We start from the raw sequence: 20,621 nt of genomic DNA, 5'->3' as shown, positions 1-20,621 counted from the left end.
GATATGTAAGGATTCTGGGGCAAGGAAAGGGCTGGGTTTTGTGTGTGTGTGGTTTTTTTTTTTTCCCTTCTTTCCTTTTTTTTTCTCCCCCCTAAAGTGTCCTGAGATAGGAGGGGCAGGAAAGAAAGAGCCACAAACCAAAAGACAAAGACAAAGTCAAACCATTTCAAGGGTGGAACACAGCTATGATCCTTTCTCAATCACAGCTAATCTGATGAGAAGGAATAAATCAGAGGCCGATTTAAATGTTGAGGATTTGTTTTTAAAATTATTTGACCCAGTAGTAAACTAACATCTCAGGCAGTTACTGATTTCTGACCTGGGATGGAGGGTTTGCCTTATGTTATGCCAAAAAGTCCCCTGTACCGGGCAGGGTCCCTGCAGGTGTGAGTTCCCTTCTGGTTCTTCCTTAGTGAAGCAGCTGCTCCCTCCCCTGATTGCATTTTTAGGTGGGGTGGGGGATGGGGCAGGCTGGTAGCGTCAAACTGTAGGATGAATAAGACCAGTGCTTCCAGAATAATAAGCAGCACTTTATTGGAATAACAGTATTTATGACAGTCCTACCCGCTACAATTTCTGGGGTGCTCATTCAGTACTAGCTACTTCACAAACATTATCTCTGATCCTCAAAACTACAGTAGAGAAAATGCATTGAAATGTCACAGGAACTGTCCGAAGTCACACAGCTAGAAAGGGTGGGTCTCAAGAACCAATCGAACAACAGAGATCCTTGAGTGCCTCCTGCCCCCTAGGCCCTGGGTTGGGGTCAGGCACACACCAGTGCGTGAGAGGCATCCTTGTGCTAGCCGCCCAGAAGGGATCCTCCACTCCAGCAGAGAACCCGGCACTGAACAAGCTGGTCCCACCAAAGATGGATCCATTTTCTTAGAACTGGGAAACCAATCGGATGGCCAAAGTTTCACAGGAAGGCATCAACAGCCAAGAGGCCTATGGCCAAAGAAGACAGCACAACCGTCTCTGGCAGAATAAGGGTGAATGAGGACTCTGTCATTCATGAGCCCAAGGACCTTCTGACAGGAGTGACACGCGCGTTTTGTTAGCACAGGGCATACTCAAGGTAAACACGCAGGGCAATGGAACATAAAGATGGGTGTGTTCACTGCCTCTAGGTAGCAAGCGAGTAAGTACCTCTAAGTGTATCACCAGAAGCAATGCTCAGGGCCAACGAGGCAAGCTTTACTCTCTCATTCAAAATTATGGATGTTGTCACGCCAGTGGATCATGAGATCGTTCATGCTATAAAACAAGTCAGGCGTGAGAAACCGCTCTCTGACAAAGGATCTCAGCCTTGAATGAGAGTTGTGCATCGCTCATTGTCTTAGAGACAATCAAAAGACAAATCTGAGGAAGAAGGAGCCTCCTTCTCTGGGAAAAGTGATAAATATATTCCATCCAAATTCTAGGCTGGAGCACTGAGATTTTTTTTTTTTTTAAACATAAACAGGTGAGGACCATCCTTGGTTATTAATAAAAAGAGGGGGAAATGCACTGGGTATTCAGGGCGCAAACACCGAACTCACGACAATGGATGGATTCAAGTATTCTGTCCACAGGAAAGGTGGCTTCAGATCACAATTTCTTTTGTCCTAATGTTAGCAAATGAATGCATTTCTTCTACCACGAAAGTGAGGAGGCTTATATGGTGTGATGAAGGGTAACTTCTGATCTCATCCCCAAATCCTATGTGGCTGTCCAACTCCTCCCCAGGTTCTGCCAACGCCCCCATCTTCACTCATTAAGCCATCAGGAGCTTAAGTGCCTCCGACACTCATCTGGAATGTGACCCCATGCCTACCATTGTAAGTCAGCAATGCTGAAGCTGGGGTGCTCGGCGGCAGTGGCGATGGCAGAAGTTGGGGAGCTGGAACCAGGCAGGAGGGGAATGTGGGCTGGGTTCTGACAGGGAACGCACAGGGTCTGCAATGGCTCGGGAACCTCGGGCTTGGATGTATCCTAGGAGGCCCAACCCAGACAATGATGCTTCAAAGCAGGGGAGGCCCTAAGGGGACTGTCCGTTCAAACCAGTGACCCATCGTGGGCACAGCCGAGAACAGCTGGGTCAGGAGGAGAACAGTTAAGGTTCAGTCCCGATAGGTGAAGTGGTGGGTTTGGGCCACCCACTGTCACCACAGGGCTAAGAGAAGACCATGGTAAGGGGATATCCAGATGCCCAGAGCTCCCCAGACAAAGGTCTCCAACAGCAAGAGCAGTGGCAGCCCCACCTACTGATGGGGAGGAGGTTCCTTGAGGATCCTGGAATATTCCCTTTCCTGGTCAGGAAAGCTCTGAGAAGTGGTGGGAGGAGGGGCTATGGAACAATTACAATCATAGCAACACACCTATGGCACTTTCCGCGTACCAGGCATGATTCCAAGCCTCACCAACAAACCACTGTCGTCCCCGTTTAACAGATAAGGAAACTAAGGCACAGACAGGGTAAGCCCCTCACCTAGGGCCACTCAGCTTAAGTGCGGGCGCTGCATGCTCATCCCTTCACTGTTCTGCCCAGCAACAGCCAACGGGAGCCACGCCCACTGTTCCAGATGCTCTGTGGACTCAGGAGTTGTCGTCAGCCAGTGTCCAGGGCCTCACGCTGATGGGGTGCCAGAGGATGGTCCAGGGAATCGTCTGAGTATTAAACAACGCTGAGACCTAATATCCCAAGTTAGTCCCAGTGTGACTCACTCTAGGTGTGGGTGCCATTCTCAACCTCAATTTGACGAGGGGAAGGAAATGGTCACATGCAACCTCAGCCGCATCTTTGGCTCGGGGATTTGGAGCTTAGCAGCTGGATCAGAGAGACCTGGGTTCAAACCTCAGCCCTTCTCCTTACTAGCAGTAGAACTGTGGAAAGACCAAAATCTCTCAAAACCTCATTTTTTTTCTATCTGTAAAATAAAAATATTTATAAAGATAAACATTTATATAAGAGAGATTCATTTTATAAGGCTTGAGCAGCTGTGCTATACCTATAAAGTAGAGATTATAGTAGTAATGATACAAACCCTAAAGGTTTTTTGTAAGGTTTTCTTGGTAAGGATTTATCTCGATTAAATGACAAAATGTATGCAGAGTGCTTACTACAGAGTCTTGTACATGCTAAGTGCTGGAAGAAGGTTAGGTACTATTAAAATAAATTAATATAATCCATTTTAATAAAAGCAAAAACAACTTCAGCTCCCTAAATGTGTTTAAATTAAAGAAGTTGCCTTAATTATAGCATTTCCCCCTCTCAGCCGCTAAGCCAGTCTATTATCGTGAGAGAGACAGAGCTAGAAAAAGAAACGGAAGACTGATCTGATGTCATCTGCCCTGAGGCAGGTCTGGCCAGCCAGGCTACTTCATTCAGCCCAGAGAAAGCCTCTGAAGAGAGGCTAAGAGCAGACGAAGAGCGGGGATTAAGTGTGCTCCCCCTGTTTTCAGTACTTCTCCGACCAGGCCTCCAGAAAGGACCCTGCTGCTGGCTCCCAGGCACGCAGCCTGCCAGGAAGAGAAGTAGGATGGGCAAATGCAGGCCTATTTCTGCTTGACAACTAGACAAGGACGATAAGCACACGGGGAGAAGGGTGTCAGAAAGCTGGTTTTTCTCGAGTTGTTCCCACGTTGAGGGTCTTCGCGGTCAAGGCGGTGTTTGGATGGGATGCCTGTGAAGTCTGGGCCGTAGCTGCACATTTGCTGGTGACACCCTGGGCACCCAATCCACACACCCTGCGAGGCTCCTTCCCACAGCACCTTCAACCCAGGGAGGTGGGTATGATTGCTGCCACTTTAGATACTAGACCATGTCTGGCACACAGGAAGCTTCCGGGAAATATTGTTCTGTTTAAATTACTGATGCTCTTGTGACCATTATGGACACTGGGAGATTCAGGCAGTTAGATCCAGTAAGCTGTTATGGGGCTAGTCAGTGGGAGAATGGGGCCTGAACCTGGCATTCCCGGCTCCTGCCCTGGGTCTTCCCACTGCCCCTCAGCTGCCTTGCTCTTGGGTTTGAGTGGGGGACATGGGCCATTAAACCAACGCTGCCTAATCTTGGCCTTGCCGAGAAACCAGAGAGAGAACGAAAGCACAGTGGGAGGGTGGCCACCCTTCAAGAGCACCGAAGTATCTGTCACCTAATAATTGTTTTTTTTTCTTTTACAATGACGAAACTGGAAAAAGTCTTAATGTTCTCCTACCCACGGAGCACAGGATGCAGAAATGAAAGCCTGGGGCAGAAAGCAGTCCCTCCGCCCCCTACCCAAGTACTTTTCCTCCAAAAAAACCAAAGGCACATTGGAAGATTTTATAGAAGTTGCCGGCTCACTCTGCCAAGCACTCCTCTCCTTCCTGCCCCAAGCCATCATTCTGTCACCCTCCTGAGAGAGGGCTTGTGGGCTGCCAGCCACAGAAAATAGCCCACTTCTAAGTGACGATGCGTGACAGAGTATCTCAGTTTGCAGAGGGTGCCGAGCTGAGCCAGGCCAGAGAGCCTTTATTGCAAGTTTGTTTGGACTGAGGCAGAGATTTTCTCCAAGCACGCTGATGACAGAGAAGTAATCTTATCTATAAAACTATAGAAGAGAGGGCTAAGAAGGTGAAGGCCATGCTGGGCAGGAGCCAGTGTGTCCTGAGCGATCATTCTCCACAAATCTTTGGGCTCCTGCTCTGATCACAGCCCTGCAGGGGAGGTGAGTGTGGAGAGAAGGGGGCCATTCCTACGCTGCTTCCCGACTTACAAAATGTTCTCATACACCCCAGATCCAGATACACCCCCCTGTGCTGGGAAGGTGGCAGTCATTAGCCAATCATTTCACAGCTATGAATAACTAGCTTCGAGTGACTTGCCCAAGGCAACGTCACGCGGGACCGTGGCAAGGCCCTGGCGGGGGGCCGTTCACGTGTGTTGTGTGGTGCGCAACCCGTGTGGTCATTCACAGAGGCTCTGGTGGGATGGCCACGCGTGCTTCGGACTCCAAATGCCCCATCGGTCAGCTGCTGACCCTTCTTCCATCGGCTTCCTGTGGTCCTCGGGAGGGAACATGGGGCTAGACGCATGGAAGCTCTCAGGGTCTGCTAAACGAATGGAGGAGTGATTCAAAAAGGACTGAAGGCAGCCTCCTTCCTCAAAGTGCTCACACAGCATGAAGCAGTGTGGGAGCTCACCAGGAAGGGAGCAGCCCCACACAGAAGGGACTCAGAAAAGCTTCCTGGAAGAGGCAGTTTGGGGACAGGCCCTCAAAGATGGATCCACAGAGAAATTAGTTCAATCTGGGCCATTTGACTGGCAGGGGAAAAGGCACAAAGAGAGAAAGGTGAGGACCCAGGAGTGACAGAGGTGGTGGGGAGCACAGGCGAAGAGAAATGGAGAGAAGGCACTGGAAAAGTAGAGCCTGGCCACCAGACAGCCTCCCTGCCAGGCAAGTGAGGTGTGGATAACGCCACTGGCCGTGGACTGGGGCAGGCTGGTGAAGGTTTGCTCTGCGGAGTTCTACTTTGGGGAGATGAGTCTGCCACCTGGGCAACTGGACTGAGCATAGATGAGCCATGTCAAGGAAGACGGACAAGTGCGAGGCACCAATGCCTGGTACTGCCAGGCCTCAGCCCAGCCAGCCCCGAAAACAGGGATGCAGGAAAGCCAAGAGAGGACCACCCTTGACGCTCGGCTCCAGGAGACTCGCTGGGGCCACTAGCCATGGCTGTGCATCCATACTTGATCCGAAGTAAGATGATCCAGAGCACAGCGGAGGGGGCTCGGGGTGTCTCTCCCTCTGGGAGCTCCTACAGGAGGCCCCTGCAGAGCGGAACACCTCCAGGAGGCGAGCGTTCCCCGAGCGCCCTGTGTGTTTGCCCGCACACGCTGTTCATTAACTTCAGTGACAAAGCCATCACGGCGGATGTATAAAAGCACATCCAATTAGCCAGGCCTACATGAATATTTGCACTCTTAAATCTTTTGCATTTCGAAAGGGTTAAAGCTTATTATTAGCATATAATTTATAGTCCTTTCTCCCAGGAAAGGAATAATGCACAGTAAATGCCACATTCATTTTAATAATACATGTTACAGTCTGTGCCCAACATCTGCACAAAGGTAAAGGAGGCAGATTTTTTTGACATGTCCCACTCTGCCATCTAAACACAGGCTTTTTGTTTCTTAAGTGACGGAAGGTTTAATCAAGAAAGCAGGCAATTCATCAATCGAAACAAGGCAGCGTGCGTGCGCCTGACAGCACACACATGGTTGTGTACAGAGCGAAGCTGGCCACCTGTCAACTGCACCTTTTACATCAGGATCTACAAATACACGATGCGATCAATTCCCCATCCGCTCCCATTCATTTCTTCTTTTTCTTATTATATTTTTCTTTGCACTCGATTTTGTTGTCAGTCAGGGCAAGAATAGATGGATAGACAAGGGACGCGTGGCTGTTGGAGGTGATGATAAAAATTTATATGCCTCTAAAATGACTTATTTCCTCCCTGATCTGAGCGCCATTATTATAAATATTTTTTCGCTTCATTCAGGAATTTCCCCCATCTGCTATTATCTGTGGCTGTGTCAAACGGATGCTTCTCTCCCCCCTGGATTCTTGCCACCCTCCCCCACGCTCCCCCACCAAGTCTCCGACCAGTCCTTGGTGGCTCTGAAAATCCTCGGCGGAGGGCAAAGGGAGGCAGGGGTCTGGATGCAAGGCCATGTAAGCCACATGAACACGTTCATGAAGGACAAAGGCCACGGGGGTGGGGAGGTGCCTGCGAATGCAGAGGTTGCCTGGCAGTTTTACTTATGGGGGCTTCCGCTGGAAGACATTGGGGTTCCCTCATTTGCGGTTATCAGTAACATCGTCACTCAACCCACGCACGGCTGACACTCACCCGAACGCAGGGGAAAAGGAGAACCACAGCCACGCGCATGGAAAACACAGACACAGATTCTGCCAGAATACCGTCAACGCTGTGCGTGGAGCAGCTGTGGGTTAGAACACCTTACGCAGAAAAAAAAGCCAGTCTTTCTCAAGCACCCTATTGTTTCAGTCTTTTAGCCTTCATTTTCCAGCCTGGCCATGCTTTACGATCACGAAAGTATTAAGTTTACTTCCAATTTTCCAGGTGAGATTTTTTTTCCCCCCCCTAATTAAAAGATAGAAATAATGTAACCACTACAAATGAAAGGAAAATATGTTTATAATTGTTTGGTGTATTGCAGAGGAGTTTTTCAATGATCACACCGTAATATATACAGATTTCTTTCTTTTTTTTTTTTTGGTAATAAGATGAAGAGCTGGTGGCAGAAATTTTATCCAATTGGATGAAATATATAAATCATGAATTTCATAATACTGATAATTAAATGTCCATCTTCCAATTTAAATGAGGACTAGATTAAAACTGCATGCAGAAGGCTGATATTCAGAAATCATTAATTATTTTTAATTGCTTTGTGCTTTCCTGGTCTGATGTCAGAGTTACACACGGCTCGTACACGGTTCTGTTTCAGAGGAAATCCTCCTCCTCTCTGCACAAGTTGTTGTGAGCCAAAGCAACGAGCCCATGGACTCAGGCTTGCCCATGCTCACGGGCGTCCTGGCCCAACATCTTGAAAAGGGACTGGTTTTTAAGAGGGAACAGCTGTAGAGGGCAATAAAAGGGCTTTTCCAGCCATCAGAAGGAACACTGGAAAAAATGAAAAGATTGAGAAAGCTAAAGGCAGGATGACCACACCCCACCCCACCCTGTCTGCTGGGACAGTTCCAGGTTACAGCTTTTGTCCGGGTACAAGTGGGAGCCCCTTTGACTCTCAGAAGGGACGGTGTGGGCAATCAATTCCATGGTCAGCCTAACGCTGGTGGATAAATGAAGATGTCAACAAGGCAATCTGCCGACGGACGAAAGGGAAGGGAAGCCGGACCCCTCAGCTTCCTGCACTGTGTTTTTACATTGTGGCTCAACCTGAATTCATGGGCTGTTTGAGATTTTTGGTTTTATTACATGCCAGTTCCAATGTGCATTTGCTTAATTCTACTATTTTACACTACTATGCCAATTTTTTCAAAAGGGAGAAAAATAAGTTCTTTGGGAAAAAAAAAATCTTCACTTGGAGATATAAATCAGTTGATAACAACAAAACAAAAGAATGGCACAGCATGGTTTTCCATACCTATTGCATCCTGTTTCTTTAAGTAAAACCGCCCTAAAGACAGATAGCGACACTCCTTGCTCAGGAAAAGCGATCCTGGGCACCTCAGGGCTAAGCTGCTCCATACGGGGAGCCTCCGACATGGGTGCGTCCTCCAGGTTGGACCGGAGGCCAGGGAGCCCCTCATTCCTGACATCCCCCATGTCTCCAGTCCCTAAGACACGTGACACCCAACACAAGAACATTTAAGAAACCTCTCACTCAACCGCCAAGCATGTTAGGGGTTCAAACACGAGCAGATCCCCTGATACATGGGCACCCAGGCCGTCCTCAAACTCACTGAAAAGTGGCTGTTCTGTTGTCCACAGCCTTGTACAGGGCCCTCTTTATGAGGAAGAATTCCATAAAAGGAATAGTTAGGTTCTTCCCAAGCAACCAGCTTGGTTTTAATCTCATCCATAGAGAGACTGTCCTGATTCAAATCCAGAATCCGCTTTGTCCAAAACCACACCCACAGTCTCACCCTCCTTTTCTATCCTATATTTTTGTTCGCTCTTATTTTTTCACTTCCATTTTCATTTGGTTACATGTATTTTTGGAACTGCCTTGTATCTTTCTGGAATAGTTGGACTAGAAATAAATGGTCAGACATCTAGACATCTAAAATAATTCTAAGGGGAACAAAAAGTGTAGGAGGCTGTCATTCAGGACTAGAGCAGAAGACTTTCCAGGACAGAGAATATATATATATATATTAAGGTTTATTTATTTAAGAGAGAGAGAGAAAGAGAGGTGGAGGGAGAGCAAGCATGCCAGGGGTGGGGGCGAGAGGCAGAGGGAGAGAATCTCAAGCAGAATCCGCACTGAGTGTGGAGCCCAACACGGGGCTAAATCTCATGGCCCTGAGATGATGACCTGAGCTGAAATCAAGAGTTGGCTGCTTAACCGAGTCACCCAGGCGTCCCCAGAACAGAGATGATATTCTTAAGAAGAAAACTAACAGCCCCCGAAAAGCCTGACAAGGACTCTCAGGAGTAGGGCTTTGGGGTAGAATCTAGAAAATCAACATGGCCCAAGAAGACACCTCCCAGGAGGTAAGGTCTTAAGTGGGACACGCCCATTAGAATGTTGCCGGGGGAGCGTGAGCCCATGAGCTGCCATTTATCAAACATTAAAAAAAAAAAAAAAAAAAGTGGTTTGCCAACTCTAACATACGTGGATAACAGAATGAGCCAAACCAGGCACATACCCTTTGATTTCGATCGCCTCTTTCAAGGAAAATCATCCTCAGGCCCTAACAAGAAGAGTGACATGGTAATGTGGGGTGTGAGGAACAAGACAGGTGAGGAGATGGCCCAAGCAGCGGGGCTCTCACACCCAGCCCACATCTGTTCCACCGCAGCGTTAGACTGGTGGTCAGTGGTCTTGGGGGTACATCAGTGGACAGGAGGTTCCAGTAACTGGACAATAAGGAAAAAAAACCCCGTATTTTCTAAAAGGACCATAGGAAAGTTATTGATCTGTGGCCTGGAAGTGACTTCCAGTAGAATTCGGAAGCCTGTTGGGAGTGAGGAGGCTTGGGAGCACTGAGAAAAGGCAAGGTGATCACAGGGCCCAGCACGGCTTACTAAGAGCATGCCAAATGAGCTTAGGGTCTAAACTTTTTCTTTTCTAAGATTTATTTGTTTGAGAGAGAGCAGGGGGAGGGGGGCAGAGAATCCTGGAGCAGACTCTGCTGAGTGTGGAGCCTGACGTGGGGCTCAATCCCAGGACCCCGAGGATCATGACCTGAGCTGAAACCAAGAGTTGGGCACCTAACTGACTGAGCCACACAGGTGCCCCCAAACTTTTTATTATAAAAGTAACACTTGCCAACATACAGAAATGAGATACTGCAAAGAAGGAAAAAAGAAGAAAAGAGCAGGAAAGTCTGGTGAAAACCTTGGTGGGTACCTTTCCAGACCTTTGGATTTTTTATTTACGGTGGTGGGGGAGAAAGAGAGAGAGAGCATGTGTGCAAGCAGGGGGAAGAGCAGAGGGACAGGGAGAATCTTAAGCAGACTCTACATTGAGCACAGATCCTGACATGGGGCTTCATCCCACAACCCTCGGATCACGACCTAAGTGGAAATCAAGAGTCGGACGCTTAATCGACTGAGCCGCCCAGGTGTTCCTGGATATTTTTTTAAATGCGAACACATTGCACATTCTGGTTGTCACTTAACAACATTCACCCACACCTTTTTATCCAAATCATTATTTTTTGATGCCTAAAGAGTTAAGGCATCAAATGTAAGAATGTTTCATAATTTAACCCTTTGCTTTTGTTTTGGGCATTTAGGAGACCCACCCCCAAACCCCTTCTCTGAGTATTATTTTTAAGCAGCAGCAGTGCTCATCCCTGAGGGTAAATCCTTCTGTACACCTCTAAGTATTTTTCAGAAGAAATTCTTACTGGCGGACGCGTGAGGATCAAAGGTGGGCTTTGTGGCGGTGTGATGAGGGTACAAGATGGCACAGCAAGGGACATGAGCTTCTCAGGATTTCAGCACTGAGTTAGCAGAAGCCCCTCACCCCACTTCTGTGGGCAAGAGAGAACTGTTGGCTGAACAGTTGGCACGTTTTGGCCGATGGAACGCATCTGTACCCCAATGGCTGGATGGGTATGAACATGAGCTCAGCTGGACAAGGAAGGACCTCGCAGAGATGGAACGGGCCAGTCGGAGGTGGTGGTCCCAGACACCGGAGGTACTAGGAGCAGCACCTCAGGATGATCACCTGCCCCAGAGGTCACAGAGGGTATTCCTGGGCAGCGCAGACCCTGGGCTAAAGGCTCTCCTTCCTCCTTCCCATAAACAGCTCACGAGCACCTCTGCGTCTCCTCCCCTTACTTCAGCAGCTCTGAGCACTGTCTCTCCCTCTGGAGGCCTCTGTGAGAGGGACAGGAGAGGGGCTAGACTAACGGGTATGCCTCTGAGAAAACATCGAAAAGTAAATATTACTTTAATAACCACACATACAAGTTAAACGTGGGCTGCTCGCTTTTCAAACTGCATAGTTTGGAAATCTACTTCTCTTCGGAAGGGCCTGCCCGTGAAGGGAGCCGTCATTAAGTGTTTCCAGGAACGAACCAGAGCATACCAGGAGTCTGCACCAAAGGCTCAGCCCCGAAGCCTGCGGCGGACGGAGCCAGAGCTGGTTCACAACAGTCTGAAGCTTCGTTCCATTAGCAGCAGAGTTCCAGCTACCGTGCATCGGGCACTGGGCAAGGGCGAGGGCCTGGGGCACACTTCTGCCTTGACTGTTTTTGGAATAAACCACTGAAACCTTAACTCTGCAATCCCAAATTGAGACGTGCCACTCTGTGCCAAACGCTGTTCATGGGGGGCGGGGGGGAAGAGGTGGTCTCTGTTCCCTTCTACCAGAACGGCTTGCAGGCAGGCAGCCGGTGGGGGGGGCGGGGGGGCGGGCAGGCTTCCCAGCCGCACCATGGTTGCCCAGTGCTGAGCTTGCAGGCCTTATGGAGCCAGCGGGCCCTGCGGGCTCTTTCTGGCAGCCTTCCCACAAAGCAGTCTTGGACCCTGGTGGAGCAATTTGGCGCCTGCAGCCGCTGAGGAGCTGGAGGCTGCCTGCTGCCGGGGGGGGGGGGGGGGGGGGGGGCAGCCTCCACTACCTCTGTTTGGAAGATAAAATCCGACCGACTGCCACTTACATAAATGTAACAGGAAGTTTCTGAATGGCTTCCCCTGTGTCTTGAGGCTGTTACCTTGGTGTTGCTAAACTCACAGCTGAAATGAACCCAGACAACACCTCATCAAAGCTGCGGGGCGAGGAAGCAGTGGTCCACAGGCAGACAGGAACATTCCTGCCAAACCAGAGGAGATTTCGCTCTGTGGGCCCTTTTCTGCAGAAATGTCAACAGCTGGGAAAGGCATCAGAGAATCCAGGTAAGGCGGGGGGAGCTGAACACCATGGCCGGAAAAAGGTTTGCAAGCTGGAGGGAAAAAGGCATCTGCTTTGACTGAGCTTTCCTCCTGCGCATTCGGAACGGGGCCACCCTGCTGGGTTTCGCAGACCTGTTCTGTGCCACTATGCCACGCGGCATCTGGGGAAATAGTCAGCTTTTGTACAAAATAGGTCATCTTTCCACGCTTGTTATGCTCCTTGTCCACTTTGCTGAAATAGCCACAGCACAAAAGAAATTCTCCCTGGAGGTGCTTTTCTGAGACAACGCGCTCCCTCTGCCCCTTCGGGAGCCAGGCTCCTGGAGGGGGGCCGGGGGCCAGGGCTTTAAGACGTCCTGGGTCTTCCCTTTCCCCCACCCAGAAATGGAAAAACTGGCTTTTGCTTACACTTCCAAACCTATTAGGGAGTGATCATAACAAGAGAAACTGATCCTGACATGAATTATACCGTTGTTCTATTTCATCTATTTAGTAACCCCAAGTTGCAATTTTTAGAAAAAAGATTACCTTTTAAATAACGGATTCATTATGGTACATGAATGAGTGCCATGTTCCCGTGTTCAAAACGTCACTCACCATTAAGGGTGTGCGCTGGTAAGGGCACCGATTTGCCACTTCCCTCTTAGCTACAAACACCCCCGACCGGAGGCTGAGGATAATCGGAGGTGAGCTTGTGGGTTTCCCCGGCTCTTAGCGGGTCACCTGCGCTGCCAGGCACCTAATGAATCTCCACTCTGCAATCAGGCCTGTAAGCGCTCCCCTCCCTGGGTGAAGGTGGAAAGGCAAACTCGCACTGCTGAGGTCCCTGCCAAGGTACCACCATCCATTTCAAGGCCGAATTCAGAAATCACAGACCCTTATGATGGGGGCGGGAGGGGAGACCGCCCGCGTCCCTCCTGGCCACAAACCTGGCTTTGGGAAATGAGAGGTGAGGACAGACCTGGACACAGTCTGGTAAGCGGGCTGGGCCTCAGCTCTGGGCTGCTCCCGAGACCCCATGGGAAACGCGCCCTGGCTCTGGCAGGTGAACAATGCAGTGACTATTCTCTGGAAACCTCCCTTCAAGCTCGTGAAATCCACACATTGTTTTTCATCATTAGTTTCAAAATGCGCTGAGTATCTGGCCCTTCTTTAAGTGCTGAGGTGACACAAAGGAAGGAAAGGGCTGATCTCTGCAGGGGACAGGCCCCTCGCAGGGTGAAAAAGAGACGTAAGACAGATGCCACTCGAAGCCAGGAGACACGCCGAGGGAGGTGGTGCCCGGGACACAGACGCGGTAGCTGGCCATGAGCAGAGGCCCCACGTACCTGATATGGCATACAGATTGGAGTGCTGGTACTCATAGTCAGCCCGAGTGCTGTTCCTGCCTCGGAAGGTAGCAGGGAGCGTTAGTGAGATGTGCCTAAGAGAGAGACAGAGGAGAAAGGAGGTTACAGGGCACACAGAGCACTCCCCAAGGCTCCGAAAGCACCCGCACCACCAACAGCCACCGCAGCACAGAGCAGGGGCGCCCTGGTGAGCAGGGGGGCCCCCAACAGCTCGAATCCCCCCAAGGAATTCAGTTCAATTCCAAGAGGAACATTCAAGTGGAGGAAAGGGGTTCCCCAAGCCTTATGGCATGTGCGAGGTGCTTCAAGGAGGTCGGCAACTTAGTCTAGATCTCTGCCCACTGGGCAAAATACACCAACAGGAGCAGAACATGTGGGCCCTGAACAGGAGCCCTGGTGTGTTCCGCCGTCTTGCTTCCATTTTCCATCCGATGGCTTTCATTCCTGTCTCGCAGGGCCGCTGAGAACAGCGCAAGAAGCACTTTGTGAATGAAGGTGTTGAGTATCATTACTCCCACATGAGTCCAGGAAAACGAACAACCACTGAGAATCAGAATGGCATGCTCTTCTGAATTGCTATGTCTGCATGTTCGCCCTCTGCCAAGAGCACACAGTAGGTGCTCAGGAAATCACCTTTGATCCATCCAGCACGGTCTTTTTATAGCACAGGTGCTGGCCATTAAAGCTCACGGTGCCCACAGAGCCTAAGTGAGTATTCAATCCAAGTAAAAAATCCATTTGGTGTGGTCATCAGCTGCCTTTAGCAAATGCAAAAAAGATTAAAATGATAGGAAATATATTTCAAACCCAACAAGTCTGGGGGATAAAACAACAATAAAGCCTCTTACTGGTAGGACTGGTGATTGGCTTGAACTAGCTCGGTAGCCTGAGTTTTGGCCGCACTCAGTCATTTCCAAAAGGGAAAAGACCGAGGAAGGGAGCACTTGTTCCAAGTTTTATGTTGTACATGCTGCCTTTTTTACACAACAAGTGCATGACCTCTAGGAATGACTCTTGTACATACAAGGCTCCCGGGAGGGAAGGTTCTCTAGGCAAGACCTGTTCCCACAGAGTCTCTCGGCGACAAGATGAGCACCAAAGGCTATAAAGGCATTTGGTTTGCTGGGCTGCAGTGTGAGCACTGAGGCAAACGCCTGTGCGACGGAACAGCCTGGCTCAACCGGGTGGCCCGTGGGGGGCGGCTTGCCAAGCACTGGCTGGACTCAGGGCTGGGGGGAGGGGGCACCAGCAGACCCAAGCACAGGGAGACTCTGACATGTGTGGAGTGAATCTGAGTGTCTGCTCATTACTGATGCTAACGAAGGATGCAGAGATGAGCTCCCTGAAGGAGCTCCCAGGCTACAGGGGATCGAGGTGTAGAAATAAACCACCAGATGCAACAGGACATGCGCCTGGGTGCTGGGTGAGCACAAGAGTTCCGATAAGGGGGCCAGGGTTCTAGGGACACCTTCTCAGAGGAGGACACAGGTACCGATGGAGTAAAAGGGACTCACTGGGTGGTCAGGGAAAGCCAACACTCTGGCGTAGGGTCAGGGTATGAGTGGCAGCGAGGCTGGAAAGGCAGGCTGAGGCCAGGTTGGAACGGACAACCACCACTGCCAAGCTGCAAGACTTGATCCCCTAGGACGAGGGTTCCTAACTCTGTCCCGCCCACATCACAGTGCAAACGAGGGCACAGCGCAATACGGAGTCAGAGCCACGACCCTGGGGAGTCCGGGTCAGTGGGCCTGGGGTGCAGCCAGAAATCTGTCTTTAACAAGCTCCAGCGGTGACTCTGAAGGCTGGCCAGGTTTGGGACCCTGAGAGGATAAGGAGCAGCTGCAGAAGGGTTTTACACAGTTGATCAACGCCTCTGACCACGGCACTTAGTCAATGAAGCTGAGCAAACAGAAGAATGAATTATTGACCGTGGTTGTGGTTGAGCAGAGCTAAAATGATGACAGGTAACCCCGCAGAGGGTGCCCGCCGTGTGCCAGGCCTCGGGGGAGGCAGAGCTCACACAGGCTCTTCTGGCTCCTGGCGCTGCCCCTACAAGACAAGTGCAGGGCCCAGTGCAAACTGAGAACGCGAGGCCCTGGTTCAGTCAGGATTTCGAGATGCTGACACAGAGCAGGATGCCGGACGTGGGGCCTTCGGCGCCTGGGGCCTAGAGGGCCGGCGCTGGCTGCACATCCATGAAGCTGGCTGAGGGGGGCGCTGTTATTGCACCCACCATTCCACAGTGAGGGAATTTCCAGAAGCCAGGGAAGAACTACACTGCAGGGCTGCCATACCTTGAGATTTCTAAGTCTTGAAAGCACTTTCAAAAGGTGCATCCAACCAAACTAAGGGCATCACACATCTGAGCAGAGTGGTGGCCCCTCCAGGGGCTGGAGGCATTCAGGAAGGCTCGTGGACAAGGTGGGTGTTAGCGGAACTTTGGAAGACAGGCAGACCTGGGTGGCAGCAAAGACGCCAAGCAGAAGGCAGAAGAGAAAACAGGGTCGGCCCAGCCGTGCAGTGGTTAAAGAGGGGCTGAGAGTCTGGCAGGAGAAAATGCAGATGGGGTCTCAGGGTGGCAGGACAGCAGGGCCCCTATGTGCACCGAGCTCGCCCTGCAGCCGGGCAGCGGGGCGGGGAGGGGGGCATGAAAATACCCACAAAGTTACAAGAACACCTGCTTACAAATGGGAAAGCAGGAAGTGCTGTGTGTGGGGGAAGTGAGGACCGCCGGGCAGGGAGGACGGGGAGCAGGGCTCCAGACTCTGTAGCGAGCCTCCTACATGGCAGGAAGTGTGGTGGAGGGAGGACCTGGAAGGAGGCTGGAGTGGCCGGAGCCTGAAGGCTAGGAGAGGGTGTGGGACCAGGCAGAAGAGGGATGCAAGGCCACACCACAGCGGGGCCCTGCATGAGCTCAGACTTGATCCAGAAGGATTAAGCAGAGATGTGAAAAGATCCAATTTGCAATTTTAAGAGACTGCCTGCGTGTGGGAAAGTGAGGAAATAAAACAGCGATGCCATGGTAGACCGAAATGGAGCAGCAAATTACAGTGGGGATTCTCGTGAAACTGCAATTATTGAGCACTTACTGTGTGTAGACCCTTCAGAGTTCCTGCCAAAGTGTCCTGCTGCAAGCCTCTGAACAGTTTGGGGGAAATTCTATGGTACACAGGACTTAAAAACGAAGGATATACCAGAGGAACGAAGGTGCCCGGCTCCTTAGCTGCCTGCCCAACGTGGACACCCTGGTCTCAACTTTTCCTGCTTCTCTGGGACATCCGATTGTGCCTGGCAGACGCGATCCAAAACCCTCCCTCCCTTGACCAGCCTCTCTTCTTTGCAGATGGTCCTTTCTGGCCCCTCCTCCAAGTTTTTAAAAGTTGTTGTTTGTACGGGTTCTGCTTGAGCTCTCTCCTCATTCCACATGCCTTCCCGAGGCAACCTCATCCCCAGCCATTCCCTGACATTAGCTGTCCTCACACACCAGCCCACCTTTCTTGACTCTGTCTCTTGCACTGCTTACTTCTCTCTCTACCCAGAAGAGGGAAAGTCCTGTAAATCTCTGAATATGCCGTGTATTGTTCATGCCTTAGCCTGACTCTTTATCCAGGCTGCTCCCCTTCCTAGAATCTCCATTTCTTCCTTACCTACACTCCAAACTCCTATTCATCCCTCAAGAACCCACCTAAGCATACCTTCTTTGGTGGAACCTTCCCTGGGCTTGTTCCAGGCTCACTGGATGCCTGCATGTCCCCTCTCTCTCCGGTTTGCACAAAATACTTGAAGCATTTCATACAAGCTTGTCTTCCTAACATGACTGTGACCTCCTCAAGAACAGGGCCAAAGCTCATCAATTTTGGACCCCATTTTCTAGGACAATTTTTGACCTGGAGTAGACGACAACTGGACACGTGTTGACCAAATCAGGTGTTGTACCTACTCCATCAAGACCTCTGGATCTTTTTGATATAAACTGCCAGAGCATCTATGACTCCATTTCTGCCCATGTGTGTTTTTGCCAATCAGACTCAAGTGGTCTCTGTATTATACCAGGCATCCCACTCCTCTCTGCTCTGGAAGAAAACGGGTATGATGTAAGAAGGAATCAGTGGTGGTAACTGGGAATTTATGGGAGGTGGTGGGGGTGGGTGGGAGAGAGAAAAAGAAAGTTTCTCATCTCCTCCTACAGACAATGTGTGGTTGATAAGAGCACATGTGAAATTAACAGCATTCGAGTCGCAGACCTGACTGTATCTTAGACAGAGTCATTGCTCAACAGGAATGGGGTGAGCTGAAATGAAGTCACCCTGAACTCCAGCTCTAGCCGCTGCTGTAGGAGGGTATGAGGCAGCATCCAGAGAGAAGAGAGGCCCCCGACCAGGGACAGCTTTAGGGAGAAAAGTTCGCTACGCTGCAAAGAGCTGCTTTTCACTTCATTGTTCGGACACAGGAAGGAGGGGATGTGGGGATGGGAGGACGAAAAGGCACAGCAAAGCCTCCCATAATGAGAATGGACAGTTGGGGCCGAGGGGACAGATAACCTGTGGTTAAAGAGGAAGAGCAAGTCACCTGCTGAAGGAGAAGCGGCCCAGGGGCACTGCAGCGTCAGATTAGCCTGAAAATGACAGACGGAACCAGGGAGGCTCTGCAATGAGCAGAGCCTCAGAGTAAAGGCGATTCTAGTTCCCCGGGCGGGGGCAGGGGTGGACGCCGTGCCTGGCACTGGTCTGGGTTCCTTCATGTACAGCCCTCACCTCATCCTCTCGGCAACCTTTTCCGATAGGAATAGTTAACTCCATTTGATAGAACAGGGAACAGGGGCCTTCAGAAGTAAAGCTGACAAACAGAAAGCTGCGTCCACGCGTCCTCCGGGGGTTATTACTATTATCCAGAAGTTACCGTGTTGTATCATCTTGACTCTCAGGTATACAGAGTGAGGACTGCATGGTCCATCCCGAGACCCTTTTGAAAGCGATGATGCCAAGGACTCAGCATCTCGGTCACTTACTAGCTTGATGACCCCGGCAGGCAGGCCACAGTCCCTCTGGTATCACGTCACGAAGGGAAAAGCAACAGAATGGGACAACCCACGGCCCAACCACATGCCCAGGAAGGCAGAGCAGTGGTGGCAGTTAACAGCACCGACCCTAGAGTCAGCCTGACATAGGTTCAAGTCCCAGCACCACCCCCCGGGAGCTGGGTGCCCTTCAGGGACGGCGTGTTGCCTCCTCACGCACACCTCGCTACCAGGCCGAGCAGACAGCACAGAACCCGGCATGTGGTGGGCATGCACAAGTAGAATGTCTGTTATAATTTCACATACAGCTCCTATTCTGATTCTTCCCACTCCTGCCATTATTTTAGCGTCCCACTTGTGAGGGCCTCAGTCCAGGCCCATGACAGAACCTGCTGGTGCCCTCCCTCTGCATTAGAATGAAATCCAACTGCCCTGTGGTTGGGAGGTCCTGCGAGCTCCAGCCCGTCCCTTCTCTCCGAGCTTGTCTTGTTCATGGTCCCTGCACTCACATCCTCCAACCTTGCCAGCTCCCCGCACTCTCATTCCTGCCTCAGGGCCTCTGTACTTGTTGTTCCCTCTGCCTTAAACGCTCTTCCTCCAGCTATCCAGAAGCTGGGTCCTCCCACAGGCAGGCCACCCCCCAGATGCCTGCTGGGGCACCCTGCCTCCAGTCACTCTTACGACACCCCACTTTCCTCTCTGCAGATCCTGCCCCCTCTATTGATTGGTTCACAGTCACCAGCGCATGATCTCTATACACTTTCCACCATATCCCCAGAGCCTAGAACAGTGCCCTGCACACGGTGGGCACTTAAAATATGAGAGCCCTGGAAGATCACCTAATACCTGAATGAATGAGTGAATCTGATTCTGACTTGTACTTTGAGATAATTTGGGGAAACTTACATGAAAACTTCCCACTTGTCTCTTTCTCATCCCCAGGACAGGGCTGGTTAACTGGAAAATGCAGCTATTTCTGACTCATGAATATTTTTACATAAACAGTAAATACATTCATCATGGCATTGCTTATAATGCCAAAAACTGGAATCAGATCTCAAACAATAGGGGACTGGTTAAAAAATTATGGAACAACTGTCTGAAGAAATATTTTACAGTCATTTGAAATACTTTAGAAGACTAACAGCTAGAGCCCATACCTGTTACTGTAGCATCTAGCGAGAAGAGATACAAAATCCTCATTTTCACACTTGGAGTTGTGATGGGTTAACCCAACACCTTGGCTCCTTTCCCACAGCCTAATCGTCTAAAGGGATTAAAGGAACATGCCATTCATAATGCTGGGTGTTGCCGGCAGAGGAAAGAAGAAAGAAGCCAGGCACTTGGGCAGACCGTGGACCCTAGATGCCAGCCCTTCTGAAGCACCCAGTCCAGAGGTTTCTAAGAACGAGCAGAGGGGCGCCTGGGTGGCTCAGCCGTTAAGCGTCTGCCTTCGGCTCAGGTCATGATCCCAGGGTCCTGGGATCGAGCCCCGCATCGGGCTCCCTGCTCGCAGGAAGCCTGCTTCTCCCTCTCCCACTCCCCTTGCTTGTGTTCCCTCTCTCGCTGTGTCTTTGTCAAATAAATAAAATCTTTAAAAAAAAAAAAAAAAAGAACGAGCAGGTACTCTATGGCTTCCAGCCACACTGAGCAGTCTAAGAGTGTGACGGCTGCTGGGGCCCTGTGGACAGCAAGTTTGGCGAGGTCATTTCAATGGGCCCCAAAGTTGTTGATTACTCCGTAAGCCCTGTGTTTTAGATTTTAAGAAAGCCTGTGTTTTAGATTTTAAGAAAGTTCATAAAGATCACTAGCAGGCCAAGAGATAGACCTAAGGACTCAGGAAACCATCTTGACCTAGGGAGGCACCTAGAGATGAAGACTTTCTTTTTTTTTTTTTTTTTTTTTTTTATAAGATTTTATTTATTTATTTGACAGAGAGAGACACAGCGAGAGCAGGAACACAAGCAGGGGGAGTGGGAGAGGGAGAAGCAGGCTCCCCGCAGAGCAGGGAGCCCGATGCGGGGCTCGATCCCAGGACCCTGGGATCAGGACCTGAGCTGAAGGCAGACGCTTAACGACTGAGCCACCCAGGCGCCCCCGAGATGAAGACTTTCTAGTACCATCCCCAGCAGGCCTCGGACCATTGCAACAAACTGACCATCAGAGGCCAA

The 20,621-nt window shown here is 50.5% G+C and overlaps 1 protein-coding gene across 6 annotated transcripts in view; it reads right to left on the bottom strand.

Annotated features, from left to right (window-relative positions):
* MVB12B (multivesicular body subunit 12B) overlaps window positions 1-20,621 on the bottom strand; it is a 260,387-nt gene that overhangs the window by 67,672 nt on the left and 172,094 nt on the right. For all 6 annotated transcript variants that reach the window (XM_078061777.1, XM_078061778.1, XM_078061779.1 and 3 more), the window contains one exon: window positions 13,413-13,507. In XM_078061777.1, the coding sequence (XP_077917903.1) occupies window positions 13,413-13,507 (95 nt within the window). The remainder of the gene's footprint in view (window positions 1-13,412; window positions 13,508-20,621) is intronic.

The sequence above is a fragment of the Halichoerus grypus genome, chromosome 14 (genome assembly GCF_964656455.1).
Source record: "Halichoerus grypus chromosome 14, mHalGry1.hap1.1, whole genome shotgun sequence".
NCBI classification, from domain to species: domain Eukaryota; kingdom Metazoa; phylum Chordata; class Mammalia; order Carnivora; family Phocidae; genus Halichoerus; species Halichoerus grypus.
The sequence above is the reverse complement of the archived record's forward strand: the minus strand, read 5'-3'. Positions and strand labels throughout refer to the sequence as shown.